Genomic DNA, 17,191 nt, shown 5'->3' on the forward strand with positions numbered 1-17,191 from the left:
AGTCTAACCATGAGATTTGATTATGCACAACACGGCTATGAGTCTATTCCATACTTAATTAACTTTTCTATCAGGAAGGCTGGAGCCTCTTTTAGTCTTTCTGCAAATTCATGCCTGGATGACCCATACTGGGATTAGTTCAAAATCTGTTCAAAATTGTATCATGTTTTACATTTGTGCTTTGGGAATGGGTTTGGGATTGCTGAAGAAGGAGCAGTTGAGCAGTTGAGCAGTTGAGAAGGCAGCTTGGGAAGCCAAGTAAAACATCTGTCTTGCAGCAAATTCATTGTTCTGCCAAAGTAAAGGAAACTTTGATCTATGCTTGGACCAATTCTTGTACCTTTTTACTTGTTGTGAGTCTACTAGATGATGCCAATTATATTCACTGCTGCTCATGGTAAACCTCAATAAAATTGTAGCATTTTAATACCCTTTTGATAGCACTTTAGAAGAAGCAGTTCCTTTCAGATTCATCCAGGGGTGAAATAGGACTCAGTCAACTTACATAGGCTCTGACATTACTTTGGAACAGCACATATTTATGCTTGAAGACTGACTAGAAAACTGTCAGTGTGTCTTTCAGGTTCTTGTCTCTTGCTGGCTTATTCATTGAGTGCTCCCAATGCATGAATTCTGCAAAACTCTAATTAAAAAGGGCAGAATACAGATTCCAACGGTGAACTATGAAAAGATCAAACATTTTTTTTCTAATTTTAGCAACCTTTGCATTTCATCACATTTTAGTGATCTCACTGAGAGTGGGGAGCAGAGGTTGTTAAGGAAGAGTTTGGACAGCTTTACCACTGTCCCAGCTAACCCATGGTAAGTAGCTGTAGTAAGGTTACTGAGGACCAGTGTGAAGTGAAAGGAGATGATTTAAACTACAGCTCCACTCCTCAAAGATGAACTAAGACTTAAATACCATGGAAAGTTTCTAACTCCTTGACCTGTTTGGACTTTTTCCTGAGAACAAATCTGAGTATATCACTAGTTATCGATTCTTGGTGAATTAGAAAAGCAGTAATACTTGTTCTCCTCACTCACTGATTCTCACTTTACACATCCCACTGTCTCTTGAGTATGAACATACCCCATCCTTGTCTCTGCTACATCCATAAGAACACACAGCAGAGATTGTAACCCTTCTATGTAAAGAAGGATACAAAAGTAACCAGCTATGAGTGTGGTCTTTATTGATTTCCAAGAAGAGGACTATTTTAAAGCCATCATCTTTAATTTTAAAGTCATCATAATCATAAAGATAAGAGATATTTTTTAATATCTTGCTAATTAACTACAGGGTAGTATTCAAACACCAAAATATCAGTACAAACACTCTGCAATTTACAAATATTAGCATATCAACAGGGTATACTTTGACATCAAGAGCTGTAGGGTCATCCTGTAAATCTCATCAAAAGCATTTTAATACAAAAGCTGTAATCACAGAATTACTGGTTTTTAACTACTGAATTCCCTAAGGGAAGTTTAATAGTGCAAAGCAGTGTAATCATGTTTGATTTCCTTTATTGCTAACTCTGCATGGAGATCTGAAAGAAAAAAAAATAAAAAGAATCACTATTAATCTAAGCCAGATAACATAGACCTTAAACGAAAATGTAAAACAATGATGTTCACAATGATTGCAGCTTCTGATTTACAGGAAAAAAACCAACACCCTGTGATAGAACGCCCTTTTTCCCTACTGTGTTTTCTGCATATGCTGTGCACTGTCTACATGCTAAAAATAAAGCACCTTTTTAAGATTAGAATTTGGTTTCTCTCAAGGAAAACCCAGTGATGTTTTATTAGAGCAGACAAACATGGGAAGTGGGATTTGGTTCTGGTCTTCAAAGACTTACAAATTTTGAATGCTGGTAACTGAGAAATCTGTTCCACAAGAGTAAACACTGAATTACCCTGAAAAAGCTCAATCTTCAGAGAGTTTCATTGATAAGTATGATGTTCTGATTTCAGACTTATTTACAAAAGCAATTGGAAAAATACATGAGTAATTGTTCCTGAAGAATTGTTGCTAAATTTGGAGCAGATGCAGTGGTATTCATGTTGTTTTGGGTAACACTGGAAAAAAGATGCTGAACTTATGTGTCTGTTCAGAGTTCTGGGCCATGTGAATAAAGAGATTGTATATTCAAGGTTTGATATTACTCATACTGGAAGCACTGGAAAATTGCAATTGATTTCCTTGAGACTTTTCTCATGCATACATCTGGCCTTGATGCCCTTTGTTCCATTGAACACCATTAAGAAAACAACTTTTGATTATCTGCAGAAATGCTGATGCAACCAGCAAGCTTGTCAATTTAGTACAAGCAAAGCTTCATTTGGAGCAAAGGCATTGTGGCAATGAACACCTTGCATTTTCATTAGAGCAGCAAAACCAGCAATTCTTGCCAAATGATTATTTTTAATTTTTATTTTTATTTATTTTTTATAGAAAATGACTGTGAAGAATAATGTCTGTCAGTAGTCAAGAGCAGAACATAAAGTTATATTTAACAAGTAATGAATGAATGGCTCATCACTACTTTACTGTAATAATCCAAATAGGAATAAAAAAGATGTAATTCTAGAAGGAATGACTATTAAATGAATAGAGACAACTTGTTACTCTGTAAGTGGTTTAACTATGGTGGGCCTTGTCATATGAAATCATGAAAGACATCTCTGTAGACTCATTAGACTCAGTTGATATGGAAGAAGTCAGATATAAAAAAGAAATAGAGTAACTCTTGGCTGTTGCAAGAATTTTTTCATGATTCATATTTTCAGCATGCAAATCAATCTCAAGCTGCTCCTGCTCATGCCATGTCTGTTGTTTTAGAAACGTGCTTCCTATATGTAAAATAATCACACACAAGATTGAGGATTTACTGGCATTCTTCCCATTATTTGGAAGGTCACTTTAAAGTTCTCTCACAAGAATCAAAGCAATTACATTAATGTGATGTAAGACTTTAGCTCAGGTAGAAGGTAACTCATCAGCTGAAATGCATTAAACTTTAAATGCAACCCTCCCTTGCTAATTCAGAGGGAAAGGGATTAACTTAGAGCACCATGCTTGCTGGTTAACATAGAGGATAACTTCTTGCTGAAAGGTAATGATTTCTATATGTTACTGCTATCCTCTTAAATGCACGTAACCTCAATAACGTAATATTGTTTCTGGTTTTTTTGACTGGATGATTTAGGCTTTATATGGTTGAGTAATAAACTAACGAATAACAAAGAGAAAGTGATGCTTTCCAAACAACAATTTAGATGTCTGTGTATAGAAACATTCCTTATTTTGCAAACATTTTGCATGTTAATAGTGACAATCCAGATGATTAAGTATGGAATATTAGTTAGTGATACAATCTGTCCATGTATTCTTATGGAAAAATATGCCCTGAATTTATCAGCTGTCTGTGTTTGTAGATGCTGTTAGTTCTGAGCTCTTAGTCACATAACGCAGGGTTTCACCCTCTGCATTCAATTCCAGTCAACCTTTCCTTGAAAGGTTATGGCAAGATTATACTGAGTTCAAAGACAGGTGATGTGAATAACTAAGGCAGTTAAGAACAGTAAGTAAAGAAAGTTCTCCTTCTGTATGCAGTTTTTTTCTAGGACTTTTCTAAAGTCAGCAGTTTGAAAGAAGGGATAGTGGATAATAAGGAAGAACATTAGAAAATATAAGGAGTATATATATAATATATATATATATTATCCACTATATAATATATATATTATCCACTACCCCTTCTTTCTTTTCCCTAACGCGCTTTTGCAATTGAGCTATTTCGAGATAAATATATTGATATGTGTACAGATGTACTTTTTTGCTCCCTTTCCTCTCACGAGGTCCTACAGGAGCCGCCCTGCCGGGGACACGCAGGAGGCGGCTGCCGGCCGCCAGGTGGCGCTGCGGGGCCGGGCCGGGCTGGGCGCGGTGGCTTCTCCTCAGCGGCGCCCCCTCTCGGCCGCTCACGGCGCATCCCCCGCGGCGCTCCGGTTCCTGCTCCGTCGCTCCCGCGAGTGGTCTGCTGCAGCCGTCGCATCCCCACTGCGGAGGACAGCCCCGCCGAGACCTCTCCCCAGCACTCCGGGCCCGAAGAAAAAGGAAGAGGGATATTTTCTCTCTTTTCTTTCATTTTATTTTTTTTTCCTTTAATGAACTCAGTCAAGTTCGGACAACTGACCGTAGTCCTCCCCGCTGCCGGAAGGGGAACCCCCATTAGGGAGGAAAAAACCCCCGAAAACCTTAAGCTTACACCCCACAACCCCTCAGCCGCTTCGGATCCCGGTAGCCCTCAGCTGCGGGTGCCAATGCCAGTAAGCTCCTCCGAGCGGCAGGAGAAGCTCCATGCCCTCGTTAGGCAGTGCTGCCGGGGCAGCAGCTGAGACTCCGCGCTCCACGGCGGAGGTCTCGAAGGAGGCAAGCAGGGGGAGGATCCTCTAGGATCCAGGTAGATCCAGCTTTTACCGCTTACCAAAAGCCATCACTAGCAGGACCTCCGTCTCCTCCCTCCCTCCTCCTCCCCTAACTCCCTCCCTCCCCTGCCCCTCCGCGATGAGAGACGGGCCAAAGTCCGTGAGCGCCAACAGCGCTCGCTGCCAGGAGCGGACGGATCGCTTTCATGTCACAGGGTGACTGCTAGCCCTGCGGAAGCTCCCCAGGCCGGGCCGGGCTGGGGCGGCGGGAGGGCAGCTGCCCCGAGGCCGGGGTGACTGCCGGCCCCGCGGAATGCTGGCGGCGGGGGATGCGGAGCCGGCTGTGGACTAAGATGGGGGGCAGCCACTCCCACAGGGCGCCCGTGTTCGACGAGAACGAGGACGGTGAGTGTGGAGCTGTCCAAGGTACCGCCGCGCCCGCGCGCCCCGTAGTTCCCGTCGTTGGCTCAGCCCCGGGGCCGGAGGCAGCAGCTCGCCCTCAGCCAGGTGTTGGCAGCTTCCTCAGTCCGGCTGGGGGAGGTGTTTTGGATGGATCCTCTGGCTGCTTGCTGTGGGGTAGGCTCCCTGGGGAAGGAGAAGGGCAAGCCCACCTTTGTTTAGCTGTTTGCAATAATTGCATAGTTCTTTGCTTTTATCCAAGCTAAGCTGAAGTCTAGAACACCACTACTTCGGTTTTAAACACATGGCCAGGTAACTTCATGTGTATGTATGTGAGCTGGCATTAGTTTGGAAACAAATGCCTGCTTTTTCTCTTGTCGTATAGTTGACTCTCTGCCCACCAGCCCATTTTAAATGGTGGTACATCTTTCAGTCAGTATACTTCTCTCCACCTATACTTTCTGAAACTTTTTAAAAGTTGTTCTGTTACTTTGAGATTTTTTTTCCCTGCTTATCCCTGTATCAGAAGAAACTGTATCCAGCAAAGTTTTTGGAATACTAACTGGAGTTTGCATTAAAAATGTGGCGTTTTTTCACTTTTTACGTATTTCCATGTCACTTTCTTACATAGATTATGTTTTACTGGGATTATATGGCTCTCAATTTCAGTCATTTTGACTTTTAAAGCAAAGAGAACATTCCACTTTTAGGAAGCAGACATTTGTATATCAGAAAAAGTTTTGTTACTTATGGGAGCATGTTGCTGCATAATTGGATAATTGATACTTTATTTTGAATATATCCATTTCATTCTTGTTCCCAAAATATTTTGAGTAATGCTTGTCCCTCAGCAGACTTCGCTTTGCCATTTTGATAACGTTTCTCACAGCAAATCAGAAACACTTCTGCTCTTTCCTATCCATTCAGGACACATGGAGACATTTGCATTGTTTTGCTAATATAGAGGAAAAATATTAAATAAGTTTTTACAGAGGTGAATATATATTTGCTTACACTTCACGCACATTTACCACTCTGTCTTTCTTGGCAAAGCTTGAAGAGGTATTTGGTGTGGTTTTGTTTACAGCAGTTTATTGTTTGTATAGAGTAAGGGACCAGAATATTTACTATAGGATTGTGATGCAGTAGCTGTGATTTTCTTGTCATTTACAATTTTCAGTCATTTACCGTAAGTAAATGCTATGTAAACAAGTGAGAAAGAAACCATTTCCTGCTGTAAAATTATAATGGTGATCACTTACAACTGGTCATGTAAATCTTAATGTCATTCTTCAAGAGTGAAAGTATAGTGTTAATCCTGTTTAGGCACTGTAAGATAAAAAATAGCCCGCCTTTGCCTCTGTGAGTGTTTTGACTGAGCTCTCTTGAGTTGACATGAGTGTTCTATGACTTATTACCATTTGTATTTTTTCCAAAGAGAAAAGGCTGTGGTCAGTTTATGCATAAAATGAACAAAGTTTAATGAATGAGACCAGAAAGGGCTTCATGCCACTTTGCTCTTTTTATCCTCAGGAAAATAATTAACAACAACAACAACAACAACAACAAAAAGTGTGTACACATAAGCTATTTATGCATTTCTACTTAGACATTATTTATTCTTTGCTTATTTTCTTTTTTCCCATTCTGAATGTTCCTAAAATATCTCCTTTTTTTTTTTTTTTTTTTTTTTTTAAGGCATTATGCTTAGTACAACCATCTAGTTGAGAAAAGCCCATTGCTTTTGAAATAGATAACCTATTTTCTATACTGTTCATGAATTATAATTCAGGATGGAATTTTCCTAGGTACCCAAAAATATAGGAAGATATCTTCTCTTTGAAAATCTGTCTTGCAAAATGTAATCCAAAATCAAGGAGTATTTCATATTGCTCCTAATATCTACAATAGTATCTGCTTTCCACAATACTGCAGTCAATATGAAATTAAAATTGAAAAAGAAAAAGAAAAAAAACCACAAACAAACAAAAAAACCCACAACACACTGTTAAAAAGAGAAAGTTCATTTGTTTCATGAGACTACAGAATTTTGTTCAAGGTTAAGAATATTTACCAATTCATATAGACTCGGAATAAATGAGTTGTGTGTGAATATGTAGGCATAATAAAAACCAAGTTATTTAAAGAGTTGTTTGTAATGTCACAGATGTCTCCTTAGTATGAGAAAAAATGAGCAGAAAAACATATTGTCATTTTATGTTCATGCATGTCAATGTTGGATGTAGAATAAATCATGAATTTAGGAAGATGTTTAAAACAATTCATTGTCATTTCATGAGTCATAGAAAAAGTTTCATATCCAGTGTACCATTTAGCAAAGAAGTACTAGGAAAGAGTGCATAAAGAGCAGCCAGGTACAGCCTGACAAACCTGTAGAGTATCTGCTCTAAGGTTACCAGTCATGTTTTTTCTCTAATGAGATAAGTGTCAATCCTTTGAGTAGATCTAAAACATAGACAATGTACGTAGACTTACCTCTGTAAGGATGGATATCACTGATAGGATAGTCAAAATTAATCCAGTCAGAAGGCAAGCTAGAAATAGTGTTGTTCAGTCTCCAGTTATCACAGTCATCATCTCCCATCATTATCAAATGCAGATCTTTTCAAAAGTTGTAATGTGTACCGTTATTAAACTAGTTATATTTGTTCACTATGTCCTATTTTTGTTAGAAGGATCTTGCAGAACCTTACTCTTTCAATGGGTAGAAGCATCTGCCTTCTTGATTAAAAGCATGCTTGACCTATATATAAAATTTATCTTTATTCCAACATTTTTGCTAGCTTAAATAGCTCTTCATCCTCCATGATGATTACACCAGTGCACTGATAGATGCTAGCAAAAATATTCCCTCTCACTCTTTGTTCTGTAGGAGAACTTCTACTTTTTTTATTTCTCCTGCTTTTTCATTCCCATACCTTATCTATATGTATTTAAACTCATCTTGATCATGTACATATAATTCAAAACCATACAATTACAGGTACGTTTTCACTAGAACCTTTTACTGGAAACAACATTTCCTGGTTTCTACTGGAACTAACTTTCCCAGTATAGCCTGTAACTACCTATGCCCTTTTCATGTGCGTATCATACAGACAGTATACAGACATCTTGTGATGAATAGGCTCACTAATACCCTTTTCAGGAATTTCTATTGATGAGTTCGAATCTACAACAGGAATTCTAAGTGCTCCCAAATGTGAGACTTCATTTTGCACTGAAAAAGATTGAATTTCAAGCCATTTCTCATATTCAGGTCCTCCCTGAATCTAGCCCTAATTTCTTTACCTGTGATTCTCTGTTCCTCCATTATTTTAACAATGTTGTGTATTATTACTACCCTCACTAGCTCAATGGCGGTTTTCAAGTCCACTGAATAGATTGTGAACATACTAAATTGGGTCATTTCCAAACCTCATTCCCTTTGCTGTTTTCCCTCTTCAGCCTGATAATTTCCATTTCAAAATAACATTGTCTTCTTTAGTACCTCTTTGCGTTTTGTCAGGTAATGCTCAACTTTCTCAGCTTTATGTATTCTTTCTTATATATTGCTCCACTGAAATTCAGAAAAAATGAAATTATGGCAATATATGACTATATAAAAAATAAGTTTATCATCAAGAAAAAGCATCTAGTTATCTCTCACGCATCAGTGTTTGGTGAACTTGTAGATTTGATCTCAGTTTTGCTTCTTAGCCTAGACTAAAGCACAACAAGAGCTAGGAAAATCCTATGAGTGGAATCCTTTGTCTACAGCTTACGCTCTTGCTATGGAAGGTCAATGGGAAAATATATTTCGTTTTTTGATCTTTATTGCTGTATTTTTTGGATAGACAACTAGGTCTGGTGTAGCAACGTTGTTACCTCTACTCAAACCTAGATGCTTTAATGGATTGGAATTATAAGATTTTTTGCGAAAGGTTTCATTTGGATTAATGCTGCTGAAGCAAGGAAACTTTGACTCTCTTTGTCTTTAATACTTTCTCATAAAGAATACAGAGCATCTATCCTCTCCTGAATAGCTGTTTCCAATAATAACATAGAAAAGAGAAAGGAGTATATCTTTCCTGAATTTTAGGTCTTGGAAAATAATTGTAAGTTCATAGTAATGGCAATAGAACAGTGAGAGGAATATTAACAATTTGTAAATGTAACTTTCAAATTCTCAGTAAATATTATAAGTAATGAATATATAATCAATAGCCTGGCAACTTTAAGGAATATCTTTCATGATAAATTTATTTAACTATGCTCTGTTAAAAATGATATTTAATTAAATTTTTAAAAATAATATTCAACATGTGAAAATCAAATGGTAGAAAATAACCATTTTCTACTAACAAATAGTAATAACAGCTATTTGCCAATATGGTTGTGGAAGATACACAGGAAAGGATAAGGAATAAAAGCACTAGAAGCTAGAAACTAGACCATTGAATTGATATGTCGGTTGTATTTGGTTTTGAAAAAAAAAAAAAAAATCAGTTTTACTATGGTGGCTTGTAGAAACAAGTGCACTGACTTCTTAAAAGTTTGCTTTTATATTTACAAAATAACTTTGCTTTTCAAACAGTTATTTCCAGCAGTTCTTAGCAGTTATTGATGAGCTTTCAGTACAGCATAGTATGAGACAGAAGGAGATTGTGGTCAGAGAGGAGAGAATGATCATACCAGGCAGTCACATAGGTACTAACTGCCAAATTGTTGTCAAGAGTTTGCAAAGACTGTGGCAAAGAAGAGGAAGAACAGGTATCATGGCATGGCAAAAATCTCAGTCGTTATCTTCCTGACCCAGTCTTTTAAAGTCTTTGTTACAGTGTGCACAAATAATGTGGCCCTCTTCAGATACTAAATAATAATTACAGGTGAAAACTAACATTAGATCATGAGTTTTCCTTTTTCACAGGGAACTCTGAAGGAAAGCTGAATGAATATGGCACTTTCATTTTTAGATTCTTGCTCTTCATTCCCTTAAATGAACTGCACGTCTGCACCCTACTTGATAGTTTTAAAAATCCAACACAGGATTAGAACCATGACAATTCAAGGAGCAGTTAAGCATTGACCCATCTTATTTTATTTTACTAGATTCAACTCTGCCAGCAATGGCTTAGAGGTGATTAGGTGAATTTTCAACATCCTTCCTAAACGTTCTCTATGCTTCCATGATCTGATTTGATGGAAATATCCATGTCAGGGCCTATGTATTAAATAAAGGCATCATGTAAGTCTCTGCTGCTGCTTTTGTAGCCTTCTGGAATTTACACAAGTTGTTGATTTGGGCCCCCAACTCTGAGAATGTTACAGAATTTCTCAGTGGCTTGTTATCTAAGAAGTGTGAGTGTTTTATCCATGTTGATATGCATGTTGTACAGCATGTCTGGACCTCAGGACAGGCTTTTTGGAAAACTGCATACAAATAATTCAAAGTTAAGCAGTCTCCACACAAGATAAGCTTAGAGAATCCAAATCAAAATCAGGGAAAACTCTGTATGTTAAAAAACTGTGATGAAACAAGATTGTTACCTAAATCAACACCACTGCTTTTACAGTCACTCCTTTACAGGTTAATAAATTATATCTCACCTCCCTGCTTGTAGCTGGCTCTCACAGGTCCTTCTCTCACATCTAAGCTGCTGTGATGTTCTGTGCCAAAAGAATAGGATTTCAGAGAGCTGTATTTTGCAGGACTAGACAAGCTGACAAGTGAAGGAAGAAGCACACTGAAAAATTAAATGTTCCCTGACTAGCTTTTAATCTGAAGAAAGTTGAGGGTTGTTGTGGAGGAGAGAACCACAGCATAACAGACCTTAGCAGGTGTAATGCCTTTTTTTTTTTTTTTTTTTTTTTTTTCTAGCTACTCTAGGTAATGCTACAGACTTTGGGCAGAGTGGCTGGAAGACTGTGGAAGAAAGGGACTTGAATGTCTTGGATGACATTCAGCTAAACATGAGCCAGCGATATGCCTAGGTAGCCAAGAAAGCCAACAATAAGCCTAGCTTGTATCAGAAATCCTGTAGCCAGCAGGAGCAGGGAGATGATTGTCCTCCTGTAGTTAGCTCTGGTCTGCACTTCAAGTACTGTGCTCAGTTTTGGGCCCCCCCTCTACAAGAAAGACATCGAGGCCCTGGAGTGTGTTCAGAGAAGGGCAATGAAGCTGTGAAGGGTCTGGAGCACAAGCCTTATGAGGAGCAGCTGAGGAAGCTGGGATTGTTCAGACTGGAAAATAAAAGTCTCAGGGGAAACTTTATTGCTCTTTACTACTACCTGAAAGGAGGTGGTGGTGAGGTAGGTGTCATTGTCTTCTCTCATATAACTAGCAATAGAAGAAATGGCTTCAAGTTGCATGGGGGGAGGTTCAGGTTGGATATTAGGGAAAATTCCTTCTCTGAAACAGCGGTCAGGGACTGGAAAGGGCTGACCAGAGAAGTGGTTGAGTCACTGTTCCTGGAGGTGTTCAAGAAGTGTTTAGATTCTGTACTAATGGTCATAGTTTAGTGGAGAAATAGTGGTAGAAGGTTAACGGTTGGACTAAATGATCTGGGAGGTCTTTTCCAGCTTTAGTGATTCTGTGATTGTATAAGCTTGGAGAATATAATGAACTAGAAAATTTAATCTGAAATTAATATTGCAGATCAATATCTTAATATCTTTGCTGACTTCTTATGGAGAGGTTTAGGTTAGATATCAGGAAACACTTCTTTACAGAAAGGGTTGTTAAACAGTGGAGTAGGCTCCCCAGGGAGGTGGTTGAGTCACCATCCCTGAATGTGTTTAAAAATGGTCTGGACATGGTGCTCAGGGGCACAATTTACTGTTGTTAGAGTTAGGGTAGTATGGTTAGGTTGCAGTGGGACATGATGATCTCTAAGGTCTTTTCTAATCTGAGCAATTCTATGATTCATATAAGAAAGATTCTCATCATGTGACATCACCTGTGGGAAATTATTTGAAAAAGCTTGGTTTCTTCACAGACATGACTTTCAAGTGTACAGATACTTTACACTGCTTCTACTCCACAGTTTTGTCTTCATGGATAGCTATATTCAAAAGAAGAATCTTTCACTTCTTCCAGGGAGATCATGAGTCTGGCTGTACTCATTCCTCTTTGACATCTTCCCATACAGCAAGGAGGAAGAGGTGCACCTCCTCACATTATTTCCTACTAATGTTGGGCTTTAACATAGCATTGAATGCATCATTGGCTGCACTTGGCATGGAAGAGTTCCTTGATGTAGATGTGTGGAATGGGTTACAAAGCCAGCAGTATTGTGAGAATGCAGTCTTTTTTGTGAATTGTAGGTACATTCAGTCAGTAAATGAGGGAAGTTCAGCCTGCAATGAAATACTACACCTAAATGAATTAGAAAATGACCAGAACGATCTTAGGAGAAAAACTAATGAGGATTTATGATCTTGCTCATATATACTGAACTAATCCTGTCCCCACCAGCATTGTTTTAATATTTTCTCTTCTGAATGTTAGCATGAGAATGAAGAAGGCTGGGATTTTGTTGGCCATGCACAAGACTCTTCTAGATTCCTCCTGAAACAGCAAGGCTAGGAAAGCGGAAGCAGAAACCTTCCTTGTGCTAAACCTCCTGGACAGTGATATATGGGACCAAGTACTGCAAGGCAGAAAAATATTGCCAAGGTTGTTTTTGAGTATTTTGGTGTAGCAAGAGTGAGCTAATGCTGAGATGTAAGGAAAGAGGAAAAAGGAGAAATCGTTGCTACAGAGATCAATCAATATCAAATCAATATGAAACAGAAATTTCTGAATAATTCTGGATATGCCTGATACAACTCAACGCTATCTTACTACGGTAAGACAGGAGAGAGAACAAAAAGCAGGGAACTAATTACACAGAATTCAGCAGGGAAAGCAGGGACATCTGGGGAGGATAGAGCAGCAGTAGTGAGCTGACCCAGTCTCTCTTGAGCACAATTCTGCTTAATTTCATGAACTATTTGTGTTGATTATCTTAAGCTACATTAATTACTTACTGCCTAATGTAAGCTTAGGTTGAGCTGTTGATGAATTTGCTGATGTATTTGTTAAAACTGTATACATGCGTATGCATAAGCTTCACTACAAAAGGAAAAAGCAAAAAAAAAAAAGCATTATTCTGCAAAAATCAAAATCTTGTGCTGGCAATAAGCAGTGTTTCCCTAACTAAATCTTACCCAGAATTTCCTTGGACTCAATCACAATTTCATTTGCTTAGCAAGTAAGGAGTGTTTCCAGAAACAGTATGGGCTAGCATCTGTGAATTTTGTTCTGTTGTTAAAGAAGAATGGAGTTGTCTTACTGTCTGGCATTCAGGCTTTAATACAATAACTGTTCTGAAGAATTATACTGGCTTTATTTCTCTGCATTTTAGGCCAATAAACTGCTTGCTTTATGAGGAATACTTGTTGATGGGGTTCAAGATACCTGCACCATAGAATCACAGAATCATTTGGAATGGAAGGGACTCTTAAGGTTGTCAACTCCTCTTCAGTGAACAGGGATACCTACAGCTCAATCAGGTTGCTCAGAGCTCCATCCCACCTGACCTTGAATGTCTCCAAGATGGGACATCTACTACATCTCTAGGCAACATGTTTCTATGCCTCACCACTACGATTGTAAAAAAACTTTTTCCTTATCTCCTCCCTTTTGTTTGAAATCATTTCCCCTTGTCCTTTCACAACAGACCCTGCTAAAGAGTCTATCCCTTTCTTACTTACAGCCCCCCTTTAGATACTAAAAGGCCGCTATCAGGTCTTACCAAAGCCTTCTCTTCTACAGGCTGAGCTGTTCTGGCTCTCTCAGCCTGTCCTCATAGGAGAGGTGTTTCATCCCATGGAACACTTTTGTGGCCTCCTCTAGATGTGCTCTAACAGGTTCATGTTTTTCCTGATAACTTCGCATCTCAACACAGTACTCCAGCAGAGATCTTACCAGTGCAGAGTGGATGGGTAGGATCACCTCCCTCACCCCAGTGGCCACACTTCTGTTGATGTAGCCTAGGATACAGTTGACTTTCCAGGTTGTGGGGGCACATTGCCCAGATGGCAATCCACCAGTACCCCCCAAGTCTGTTTCAGCAGGGCTGTGCTCTTTCCTTACATCCATCAGCTTGCACTGATAGTGGGAGTTGCCATGACCCAGGTGCAAGGCCTTGCACTTCAATTTGTTGAATCATGAAGTTCACCTGGGTCCATTGTTCAAGTGAGCCAGCATCTGAGTATACAGAGAGGTTGAATATTTATAATACAGATATCGGAATCTAGGACTGATTATCTTAATACAGTGTCCCATGAAACATCAATTAATTTCATTTTAATTTCTGAGAATTTAACATTATACTTAATATGTATACAGTATAAAATTATACTTCAAATTTAATTTTTAAAAAATATATTTTGGAGAATGTAGCTTGTGGGCTTTAATTTTACTTCCTCTATGTGAAGAGGTTTTATGTAGATACAAATAATTTAGTTTATAAAACACAAATTCATAGAGAAAATAGGAAAAAAAGAAGGTACTTTTTGCTTTGCAGGTGAGTGCTACCAGACTTTTCCTTTCATGTTTTCTGCTTCATTGACTCTTAGAAATATAAGGGAAGTGCAGTATGTGGTGTGCTTTCAGGAAAATCTTAGCACTCTACTGAAGCGTTAGGCAAGAAGGAGCTGTAAGAATATGGGTGTACATTCGTATCGCAGAAATGAGGATTCTTTTGCCTTTCATTCTTAAATAGAATCATATCATAGAATGGTTTGGGTTGGAAGGGACCTTAAAAGTCATCTAATTCCAGCCTCCACTGTTATGGGCAGGGACACCTCTCACTAGACCATCTTGCTCAAAGCCCCATCCAGCCTGGCCTGGAACACCTCCAGGGTGGGAGCATTCACAGTCTCACTGGGCAACCTGTTCCAATGTCTCACCACCCTCACGGTAAAGAATTTCTTCCTAATATCTAGTCTAAATCTACCCGCTTCCAGTTAAGAGCTATTTCCTCTTGTCCTTTCACTATGTGCCCTTATAAAATGCACTTCTCCAATATAAAAATTTCCTCCCTAAGGACAAAATACATTATTTTGTACCACAGAAAAGTATTTACACTGTAATCATCTCTCATCCAATCACTGTGTCCTCATCTCCTGTATTTCTACATTGGCTCCTATGAACTGTGTCTTTTCCTAAGTAAATCAAATAATCTAGGTGAACCGGCTAGGATTTGTAAGGAGATTTGACAATTTTGTATTTAACCACTAGAAATCTGAACTCTGTACAAAACATTCATAAGAATCTGACGTCTCTGCTTAAATCATTGTCCTCATCTAGTGGCTGTCAACTTTAGATATTTCCCAATCTGGCTTTCTTTATCTATTGGGAAATCTAGCAATGTGCAACAAGGAAAGCTTTCTGAAGATTTCAGTTTATTGTACTTGTATGCAGCCCATCAGGATTTTTTTTTCATTTTTGTGCTTATCTTTCACACAAAGTAACAAGTGTTTTTTCTATCTATAATAATTTTTTTCTTCTACATCCCTTTTCTGCAATCTCTGTCACAATCCTTGACAAACAAGCATTAAATTCTGTAATGCTTTTATTCTTAAAAGTATTTTGCCTTATATTATGACAAGCTTATTAACAGCGGTATAAACACATATGTTGCTTTCATTTAGTCCATAATCAGCACAAAGACATTATCTATTAAATTAAATGAATGCCTCTTAGAATGTAATAACAAAACATTATTGGAGTGTAGCAGCCTGTTGTGCTGGTTTTTAAGGCTTTAATGATAACTGAATGTAGTTAATGACACTGTTTTTCAAATTTTATTGCAAGTATTCTCTTTACAACATCAAATCATAGTGTTAAAGTCTGTATTTTGTATTTCTTTAATTCTTTTCTACACTTTTATTTTTAAAAACATTTATTTATTATGTATTTTATCAAATAAGCCATACAGTTTTGTTATCTGAATCAAACTGAAAAATATATCAGTAATATGCTTTTTAGCATCCTGCTTCGATTTGAGAATGTTTTCTTGCTTTTTACTTTATTTCCACATTTTCTCATTTTCTTTCTCTCTCTCTCTTTTTTTTTTTCTTTTTTTTCTTAGGTTCTTTGAAGATTGAAAAATTTTAGATAATGCTAAGGCTGTTGTTAATTTCTGCCCCGTTGCTTTTAGCCTGGTTTGATACCAAAGAAAACAGAGTACTATCTATATCACTGAATTACTAATGCTATTCTGCATAAGATTGTTGAATTAAGTAAAACAGACTATGCAGCAATATATACAAACGGGTCATAAAAAAAGATAATAATTCCTTTTCCTACATTTGGAGTAATAAGATCAATCCTTATTTAACATCTAAAAATGCAAACTGAGTTAATGCTTCCCGTAATTGCAATTTCCCTATGATATTGTTTTGCCCCTCTTGCTGAGCACTGAAATCTGTTCTTAGTTTTCATTTGCTGTTCTCTGTGATTAGCTGTTAGTCTGGTAAAACAAAGAAGTAGTATGTGAAATCAGTACTAACCTCCTGAGCGTCCTCCACACCCCCTCTGAAATCATCTTCTGCTTTCCCCTGGATTGCTTTTACATGTTACAATGATTGTTTTTATGCCTTTTGGGGTTATGTTCAGATAAACCTTTGTTCAAGCAGTAAAGCCTGCAAACTCTTCTGGGAGAATGCACATCTTAGGCACTGTGATTTGCTACACAGAACTTGAAGTCAAGGAACAAAAGAAAATAAAAAATCCTTTCTGAAAAGCAGGAAAAAGATATTACATTATGTCCAGCTTCATATTTGACTGTTCTAGCCTATGAAAACTACAGTGATAGCTGCACAGTCTTATGCACAGGGCACTGCTATAAAATAAGTCAAGTTAGCATTTACTGAGATAAATTTGGGTATAATGGGAGGAAAAGTCACTAAGTGCTGTAAGATTTTGCTGACAAAGGGTCATAGAATACAGAATTTTTCTGATAATCCTGACCTTCTGCGAGGAAGTCCATGTTCTGTTAAAGCTAGAGAATTCTCTATTGATGAACAGGAGAAGAGAGCAGCTAATGAATAGTTGCCTGGGTAGACATAGTAGACATAGGTTGTAAGAGGCAGGACATGCAAAGAGCTGGTCCTATGGACAGGCAGTCTTCCCTCTAAATGGTTTTTCACGAGGCTTTTCTGGGATTTGAGAGAGGTTATGATGACTGTTCAGAGAGTATTACTATTAAGTAATACATGGCAGTGAAGAAATGACATGTTTTCAGTGCTTTTGAGCATTTATGCTAGATGCTGCCCTGATTTCAGACCTCTTGTTCTCCTAAGCCAG

At 38.2% G+C, this 17,191-nt stretch overlaps 1 protein-coding gene across 1 annotated transcript in view; it reads left to right on the forward strand.

Moving 5' to 3' along the window:
* The first annotated feature begins 3,060 nt into the window (after positions 1-3,060).
* The window catches only part of STK32B (serine/threonine kinase 32B), a 146,401-nt gene continuing 132,270 nt past the window's right edge, over positions 3,061-17,191 (forward strand). Inside the window, exons 1-2 of the mRNA XM_031588368.2 lie at positions 3,061-3,119; positions 3,865-4,839. Of these exons, the coding sequence (XP_031444228.2) occupies positions 4,764-4,839 (76 nt within the window). The 5' untranslated portion in view covers positions 3,061-3,119; positions 3,865-4,763. The remainder of the gene's footprint in view (positions 3,120-3,864; positions 4,840-17,191) is intronic.

This window comes from Phasianus colchicus, chromosome 4 (assembly GCF_987193195.1).
Source record: "Phasianus colchicus chromosome 4, bPhaCol1.hap1.1, whole genome shotgun sequence".
In the NCBI taxonomy this organism is placed as follows: Eukaryota; Metazoa; Chordata; class Aves; order Galliformes; family Phasianidae; genus Phasianus; species Phasianus colchicus.